At 38.1% G+C, this 9752-nt stretch overlaps 1 protein-coding gene across 1 annotated transcript; it reads left to right on the top strand.

Moving 5' to 3' along the window:
• The first annotated feature begins 2551 nt into the window (after window positions 1-2551).
• Window positions 2552-5687, top strand: LOC131004187 (uncharacterized). The gene is made up of 3 exons (XM_057930810.1): window positions 2552-2956; window positions 3943-4043; window positions 4741-5687. The coding sequence occupies exons 1-3, from the start codon at window positions 2837-2839 to the stop codon at window positions 5306-5308; spliced, it is 789 nt and encodes a 262-aa protein (XP_057786793.1). The 5' UTR covers window positions 2552-2836; the 3' UTR covers window positions 5309-5687.
• The last annotated feature ends 4065 nt before the right edge of the window (window positions 5688-9752 follow it).

The following is a 9752-nucleotide window of genomic DNA, read 5'->3' as shown; positions in this document are numbered from 1 at the left end:
TTTTTGTTTGGGCATGTGAGAAACCGGGGTGCTTAGAGACAATGGTTAGGCCGGCGTCTCTGAAGTGCCCTTCCCGTTCTCCGGCCTTTCTTTTCGTTGTTGTTTTCACGGGCACTCTTTTTCCTTATCAAAGGTTTCTCCCCTCCGGATTTACTTTGATAAGGTTTTAATGAGGCCCGGCCCTTAGTTTGCTCCTCTGTGCTCTCAAGGGTTTTCTTATCTTTTTTCTTTCCTTTTTATAATAATCGCAATTTCATCATCATTTATATTACCATAAGTATACATTTTTGAGAACAAATGTATATCTTATGCTTATTAAAAGTAAATATTCCTACTAGAGTTCAAGATTAAGGGGGGTGTATTCGTTCCGGATTTTTATAGATTTCTGCACTTTTAAAATCCGGGTGTATTAGTTCAAGACTTTTAAAAGTCTTTTAAAATTTGGGTGTATTAGTTCAAGACTTTTAAAAGTCTTTTAAAATCTGGGTGTATTAGTTCAAGACTTTTAAAAGTCTTTTAAAATCTGGATGTATTCGTTAATCTACGGACTTTTAAGTTGGAATGATTTTTATGGATTTCGTTCAAAAAATAGTCATAAACAAATCTGACCACACACTACGAGAATTCACAAATCTGCCAAAATCACGCGCTCGCTGGGTTCCAGCGCCCGCGGCAAAGAAGCCAGCGGCCGCTGGACCCAGCGCCCGCTCATATATATATATATATATATATATATATATATATATATATATCATAAGGCCAGCGCTGGCTGGAACCCAGCGCTCGCTGGGTTTCCAGCGCTGGCTGAATGCTTTGGATATCTCTTTCTTTTAGCATTTCTGCTGCCATTAAAGGTGTTCGGTTTTTGAGTATCTTGTCTCTAATATTGCATGCTCTTATTTGTGCAAACTTCAATAAAGTGTTGTTGTCGGCAATTTCAACCTTATCAACTGCACTACTTGACTTCTAAGCTCTAAGCTAGTTACTTTTCCTTGTTAGCATTCCGGATCCTTTATATCTACTTTTAATTACAATCAATTTCTATTAATTGTATGGTCATCATTATCGTCAGTTTACAAATAAATATACCCAAAAAGTTAGGCAAGCAATCCTATCTGCGTTTCCACATCATAACTTTTTGACTAGATTCAATTTGGATATTTTACAAAACTAGAAACATACGACAGTGTGAGTATAAAGATGCTAGATAAACATCAAGTGTTGAATTATTCTAGCGCGAGGGCCAGCGGTCGCTGGGTTTATCAAGTGTTGAATTATTCCAGCGTGAGGGCCAGCGGTCGCTGGAACCCAGCGCTCGCTGGGTATCCAGCGCTCATGGGCCCCTAGCGGCCGCTGGAAGTGGGTCTAGCGCTAGTTCAATTCTCGCGCTCGCTGGGTTTGTGGATTTCAAGTCCGAAAATATCACGTCAAATTCTTGCTAATTCATTAAAAATCTGACCAAGAATTCATTCAAAATCATGAAGAATCCGTGAGAATTCTATAGACTTTTAAAATCCACGGACTTTTAAAATCTACATAAATCTTAAACTAATACACCCCCCTAAGTGTTTAGGGTTTAGAGTTTAGTTTTCACGGTTTAGGGCTTAAAAAATATAATACTTTGTATTGACTGAAGGTAAATACTTACATTAACATAAGTATATATTTTTGTTAACAAATGAATATATTATGCTTATTAAAAGTAAATATTCCTATTAGGGTTAAGATTTAGTGTTCAGGATTTAATGTTTAATGTCAGGGTTTAAGAGTTAAAAAATTTACTACTTTATATCGAATGAATGTAAATACTTATATTAACATAAGTATACATTTGTTAGCACAAATGTATATTTTATGCTTATTAAAAGTAACTATTATCTTAATAAAAAATAATTATGCATATGAAGAAATGTAACACTTTAAAATTATTACTTTTTTCACAAAAAATTGTTATTTTTACTCACGAAAATCTATAATTTTAATTATTTTGTTAAGTCTTTATAGTCGTAAGAAAAAATAACAAAAAAAAACCTAAAATAAGAAACTGAAAAAAAAAAAAAAACGAAACATGCAAACAGCTGGAAAAAAAAAAGCAAAAGAATTAACAAACAAAAAACAAAAAAAAAATGAAAAAGGAATAAAAAAGAACCAAAAGAAAATAAACCACAAACATTGGGGCAAGGGGGATTCAAACACCTGCCCTTTAAGAGAAGGAGGCGCAGCATTACCATTGCATCACAAGACATCCATGATTTTGTTCACTGAAGGATTTTATATAAACGTTGATGTGGGTCGGGTTGGATAAAACCATTCGCATCCCATGCGACCGCCGCACAGGAGACCAGCTGTTTATTAATTTACGAAATAAAGAATTGGCATGAATCTCAAACCCTGCAGCCCTAAACGAGCCCATTACAATAAACGGGCCTATTGGATCCAAACATGACCCATTGAACCTACCCAATTAGCAACCCACATACCAAATTCGGATCCGGCCCTAACTGGGACAGGATACCGCAAACTTCAGGAAGCAAATATATTTCATTTTTATACTTTTTCACTAATTGTTTTGAGAGGGTTCATAATTTTTTCACTTAAATCAAATGAAAATCCAAATTCCCATACCAGTTAAAAAAGTAAACGATTGATTGTCCAACCCTTTTACGTTTTCATTTTTTAATCTCTTCTTCCAATTTCTTTTGCTTATTTTCATCGTGAAATGCAAAATTTGCTTTTTGTCGCAGTGCTGCAATTATTTTATTTGAGTTTTATTTTTTTGTGTTTTGGGGGGATGTAATGAAGTGACGGGAGTGAAACAAATTAATTATTGTGAGAAATGGGGCCGGAAGGTAGCTCCGGTGCTTCGCCGGCGGCGGCGACCGCTAAACGAGGTAGAGATCCGGAAGATGAGGTTTACGTTGATAATCTGAACTCTCACAAGCGGTATCTTAGCGAGGTGTGAATTTTCTTCTGTATCTTTTTCGTGTTTCCGCGTCTAGCTTCCTTAAGTGCATGTTCTAACGAGTTCTTCTGAATACATATGTTTTTTCAATTGTATATCGATTGGGAAGTTTGAGCAGGACATCTAATTTTTCAATTATGCATCGATGGGAAGTTAAATTGTGAGAGGATATTATTTTCGCATTTTTATGCCTTTGTATGTGACATTTTTCAAAATGTTATGTTCGTTACATTTTGTTTTAGGTGTTGAGATTGTGATCGGCGTGGGGCAATATCACTTTCCACTGTTTTGTGGCAGAAGATAGATATTGGTGTAGGGAATTCGCTTGTTGTTTCTCACCCCTTTTGGGGTGGTTTCGGATAATGAAATTCGCATCCAACTTATGTTTTCTCTTTAAAAACCCTAACATTGAAAAAATTTGATTTATGTCCCGCTTTACTGAATCCGAGGATGGAATGGTGATTCACCTCGCCAGATTTTGGCTAGGCGATTTATTATTCGGTCACTAGATTCGGTAAGGCGCAACATAAATCAAACTTTTACAAAGTTGAGAGTTTTTTTTAAGTTAAAACGTAAATTATGGACATTTTTTGAAAAACATTGAATGTTGGGGACACAAACCAAGGAGTAACCCTTTTTTTCCTATTATTTCTTGCCTTTGGGTTGGCTTAGTTAGTGAAGTGGAAGACCCCGTCACAGAAAGGTCGCCCTAGGTTAGTCTAACTAGAGTGTACTCATGGTAGTGGTCAGAGGTGGCTAATAGGGGAGTAGATTAGTTGTCATTGTGTTTGAATCAATCAATAGAACTAGAGTGAATCTGACCAATGCCCTCGGTCAAGAGAACTTGTTGTTTCATCTCTCATTTGGAATGCTCCTTCACTTGTTTGCTATGGTTCCGAGTGAGCTGTATGTTGTGTGTATTTGTTTGTTGTGTAGGAACTTGGCTTTGCGCATATTACATCTAAAACTGGTTCTTTCAGATCATGGCTTCAAGTTTGAATGGGCTGACGGTTGGAGATCCGCTACCTGACAATCTAATGGATTCTTCTGTGAGGTCTGAGATAATGATGCCCTATCTTAGGTGAGTATGGTTTCTTCTATACAAGCATGCTGGTACTGTATACGCTCACAGCATGTTGGTACTCTATACGCTCACAGCACGTGTTTTATTGGGTGATTGTTTGGTAAAGTCACATGATTGAGTGTAGAAAGCACAAAGTCTGGCATCCAAGCAACCTGAGATTGGCCATGAGGGAAACCTGCCACTGGTAGAATAGAATTAAAAGAATGCATAGAGACGAGAACTGTTGACACTAGTATAATTTTACTCATTCATGTGTCTTGAGTATGCATTTTAGAATGAGAAAAATTATGCTATTTGGATTGTACCTTTCAAATTTTGATGAAGATGACTTTGAACTAGAAAGCAACTAAATCATTAGTAGGTAGTACAAGACATTCAAAGTAGTAATATCCTTCGAGAAGACGAGATGAATTTTCTGATGATCCTGTAAGGTGTGACTCTGACCTTTCCTATTTCGATTTGGATGACTTTCAACTAGAAATCAACTATATCATTAGAAGGTAGGGGGCGACAGTTGGAGTAGGAATTAATACCCTTCGAGAAGACTTTAAAATGCTAAGGGATCGATTAAGTGTTGCCCCATCTTGATGTATGATGATTTCTTTGTGAGAATATTGATTGATTGCTGAGGCTAATTAAAGTCAATGTATCCACAGCCTCGAAAGTTGATTTTGTTGGTCATATCTGATTTCAGGGATGAGACTTCTGTACAGTATTCACCAATGTCTGAAGATTCAGACGACTCGAGGTACTACGAGAGTTCAACGAACACTTGTTCTTCGCAGCCCGAGAGTGCTCCCACTAGCCCTGTATCTCCTTATAGGTGCCAAAAGCCCTTCGTGCCAGGACCTGCTACCACTTCATATCCTTCCCATGGACCCATCATTTCTTCGTCAGCTTCACCACAGTCTCGCCACTGCCAGCGTGGTTCCGATACTGAGGGCCGTTTCCCGTCATCCCCCAGTGACATATGCCACTCAGCTGACTTGAGACGGGCTGCTCTTTTACGTTCTGTCCAAATGAGGACACAACCTGTAGGGCTGTCTCAATTTGAAATGCAGCTTGGTCCCGGACAAGAAACCGGGAGCAATATAGAAGTTGAGGAGCGGCCATGTTCCTACTTGAAGCTCGATGTTGATGAGAGGGGGGACTATCCCATTGCTGAATCTACACCGGTGAGTATGTCGGAGAGTGGAGACAAGAAGAAGTCTTGCAGGGTTCTCGGCGTGGATATGAAAGAGGACAAATCTGCTGGCGAATGAATGTGCCCAGTGGCACTGTGGTTGGTTTTTGGGACGTTTTGAAGTCTCACCCCGGAGAGAAACAGAGCAAAGAATACTCCCTTGTCTCACTGATATATGGGCATATCTCATTCCAGTTGGAGCATAATCGATTAGCTTCTTTTGAGGTTATGCTGTTGTAGGAATGAAATTTGAACTCTGTTTCATGATCTCATTCATGGCGGATTAACTAACATATTTAATCCATCTTGTGGTCTTTATAAGTGAGGAGATTTACATCTTTTTGGCTGTACATACCCGAATCTTCGTCAGCTTTGAAGACCATATTTAGTAGATAAATATGTTGATGGTGTATTTAGTTTCAATTTTAACGTTATTCAAAATATTTGCAATTACATCATCATCATCATCATCGTTATATAATACGGTTTGGGATTCTTGACTTCTCCTTAATCCTAGGTCCTACATAGTACTATGAGAGAGCTTTATCTCAAATCTCTACAATTCTAGAGCCTTTAGCATAAATTTAAACATGGAAATCTCTTCAATATGGAAATCTCAAACTAAACATAGAAATTTCTTTATTTCTTTTTACTTTTTTATTATCATTTTTATCTTGCTTTTTTCCAACAAAAATATTTTTTAGTTAATAAAAAAATATTCAATATACATATCAAATTAAATATCGTGGCAAGAGCTTTAATTTGACATATAATACGTAAATAATAGATTTAAACTAAGAAATTTATACAAGCTAGAAGTGTTAAAATAATACACTTTTCTTCCATCTCTCTCATTTTTTACACAATATAATTTTTATTTTATTTGAAAATATTATATGTACACATAATATTTGATTCATGGAATTCTTATTAAATTGCGATTTTATTAAAAAAAAGAAAAGAAAAAACCTGAAAAAACCCTTGAAAGCACAAGAAAGCAGACTAAGGGCCGAGCCTCATTAAAACCTTTTTACGGAAAACCCAGAGGGAAAAACCGTAAAAAGGAAAAAGAGTACCCGTCTAAAAGGCGAAAAAGCAAGAAGGAAAGAGCGGAAGAAAAAGTTTCCGAAACTCCGGCCTAACCATCGTCCCCAAACAATCCCGACTCTAACCACACGAAAACCAAAACCCAAACAGCTCGGAAGGCAATTGGTCGCCAAACTGCCAACCCAAACCAAAAGAAGGAAAGCTACACGGCCGGTTATACGCTGTCGCCGTGAGCACCCCACAACCCACAACCCAACCAACCACACGAAAAAGGGTAGCTTACCGGCCGGTTATACGCCTTCGCCGGAAACACCCCACATTCGAGAACACCCCAAAGGGAAACCAGAGGTTAAAAGTTTCGGCCGGTGAGACGCCGTCGCCAGATACTAACCAACCTCGCAGAGCAGCGCTGATTAGAGTTGCAAATCTGCGCAGAAAAATGCTCTAGAGCATAGCTACGCTGATGATTCATGGAATTCTAAGACTTGATGTAATAAAAGCAATATAACTATTCAAAAAGTATATAGTTTTTAATATTATAATTTTCTTTAAACATATGTTACAATTTTTATGTTTCAATAATATTCACAATCTTAACTTTGAATCTAAATTAGAAAAGCATTATTATACGAGTTCAGGACGAGAACGAGTTGTAAAATCATTTATTTTTAATTATATTTGAGATTTGTACGAGTTTATAAATTGTAAATTAGTTCAAACATTAATCAATATGACGACATATATTTTTATTTTGCCTTTTTAAGATATTACTTAATTACCAGATATTACTGTTGAGATTGAACATGGATATAAAAATATTTTAGATAATTGCATGTTATTAATACATATTATATGCGATGTATTAATTATATATAATAATATTTTTTAGTCGATATTGTTTTGTATAATATTGTAGTACATTTTCAATACTGTCGTAGTAAATGTTGAGATTATTAATACTCCATTTGTCCCCCCAAATAACTTCCTAAGAGGGAGAGACACGAGTTTTAAGACAAAATTGTTGAGTGTATTAGAAGTGGTGAAAAATTGTTAAACTACAATTATTCACAATCGGTTGTCAAAAGTTGTAACTAAAAGACAAAAAAATTGTAAAAATAAAAAGACAAAAATAAAATAAAATGAATAACCTGTCATGTGCATAGTGCACAGACCAACCTTAAACAATCAATTCTCTCCCTTATTATCATGACATGTTAATTATAAAATATAGGGGTAATTGCCTGTAAATTTCTAACGTTTACACGGAATTGGTTTTTGCACCTTTTTTTATTTTTCTACTTTTAAATACCTAACCTTCCATTTTTGTCTCGAATTTATCCGGTGATCAGGTTTTTTCTCATGCCGGCGCCGGAATTGACATTGTGGCAACCGAAATGGATGAGGTGGCAGCCGGAAATTGACACCTAAGCACAATTATTACATGTGGAAAAAAACTTGAAAAAAAATAATAAAAGAAATCTACCACCTCATCTTCCCTAACCTCCTCAACTCCCAAACCCTACCTTCCTCTCTCCCCACCCGCCGCCGCCGCCGCCTGCCACCAGGCTAGCACCCGCCGTGCGCCGCCCCTTCCCCATTCCCAAAACTTGTCGGCCTTCCCCCTCCCCAGACCCCGTTAGCCCTCCCCCTTCCCTAATCTCGCCTTCCTCTTCTCCCTCCCAAGACCCCCGTCAGCCCTCCCCTTCCCCACATCTCGAATCTAGCCTCTGAAATCGGCAATTTCATGGCGATTTGGTGAAATCGAGCCCTGCATGATGAATTCGCCTTCAAATCCTGACCCCTCGGCTCTTGGTGAATTCAAGCAGCGATTTCATGGCGATCTCTGGTGTAGGCGACGATGGCGAGGGGCGGCGGGTACCGTCCTGTTGGTGGTGTTGGCGATGGTGGTGGTGGCGCGACAGGGGCGACGCGAATTGGTGGTGAGCTGGGTATCTAGGGCACGAATTGGAGAGACCAGAGAGAGAGAGGGAGTCGATCTGGAGGGTTTCAGGCGCCGGTGGTGGTGGTACGAGCGTCGTCGCCGGTGGCGGCGGGTTGGGGGATGGAGGAGGTAATTAGGGTTTGGAAGTATGAAAGATTGGGGAAGATGATGATGATATGTATTTTCTTTTTATTGTTTTTAAAATTTTTTTGCACATATAATAAATATGCTTAGGTGTCAATTTTCGGCTGCCACCTCATCCAATCCGGCTGCCACAGTGTCAATTCCGGCGCCGGCATGAGAAAAAACCGATCACCGGACAAATTCGAGACAAAAACGAAAGGTTAGGTATTTAAAAGTAAAAAAATAAAAAAAGGTGCAACAACCAATTCCGTGTAAACGTTAGGCATTTACAGGCAATTACCCCTAAAATATATATAACAATAAATAATAGTATAATAAAATATATTTTAGGTTGAAGTAGATTATTGATAAAACGTAATAGAAAATAATTTTTTATTAAAAGGTTAGGTTAAGATGGGTTGTTGAAAAAGATAGTCTTATAATTAGTATTAAAATTGGTGAAAAGATGAAAAATAATAATAATTAGGGTATTATTAGTGTTAGGTCCCGGGGGGTCTCGAATAGGTGTATGGGGGGGGGGGAATACACCTATGGGCTATTTTCACAAAATCCTCAATCAGAGGGATCTCAAGATAGAGATCTAAACGAAACTTTGCACGCAAAAAAGACACCTGTTGACTGAAAACAGTTTTGACCAAACAGGGTTGACGACTGATACTGAACGCTCTTCAGTAAGGAGTTATCAGTTAAGCTTCTGTAGCTTAACTGATGCACTTATGAGCTTCAGTCGAGTTTGCTAAAACAGAGATGATAACACTCTTCCTGACTATCAAAAGATAGATCAGTCAGACTGATATCATACGCAGCGGAAAATAAACTTAGTTTCGCAATAGCCTCGGTAGAGCACGTTGTTGGTCTTAGGTTTCTCTTTGCCGTTAATCAGTATTCAGTTTATCAATTGAAACAACACAATTAGGAATGTAAAACTGAAAGCGATAAACAACACAAAGACTTTTACGTGGTTCGGAAAAACCCTTTCCTACATCCACGGTCGGTTGATCAGACCAACAATCCACTCCGCAAGTGCTTAACAGGTGCACTGCAAACCAAACCGTGTGCTTTCCAGGTGCACACAACCGTACCACTGAAGAAAACCATTCTTCAGTACCCACGCTTCACTCGCGTCGGATTTCTCTTGCTTAGCACAACCCGCACTAAGACTCTTAGAGACAGAAAACCCTTCTGACCTCCGAATCACTCAAAACACTTAAATCTTTCTTTTGGAAAGGAAGTTTGAATGAGTGCCAACTATACTGCAAAGAGCAAGTTCTTTGTAGCAAGTTTGACCTTGGCTTCTGGGTAAACAGTGGTTTGCCTAAGGTCTAAGAGAATGTATGTAATCAGCAGTTGATCCTCGAGCGCTATTTGTAGGAGAACTCTTGAATAGATC

Source organism: Salvia miltiorrhiza, unplaced genomic scaffold, assembly GCF_028751815.1.
Source record: "Salvia miltiorrhiza cultivar Shanhuang (shh) unplaced genomic scaffold, IMPLAD_Smil_shh original_scaffold_350_2, whole genome shotgun sequence".
NCBI classification, from domain to species: domain Eukaryota; kingdom Viridiplantae; phylum Streptophyta; class Magnoliopsida; order Lamiales; family Lamiaceae; genus Salvia; species Salvia miltiorrhiza.
Note: the sequence above shows the minus strand (reverse complement) of the source record. Positions and strands in the feature narration are given on the sequence as shown.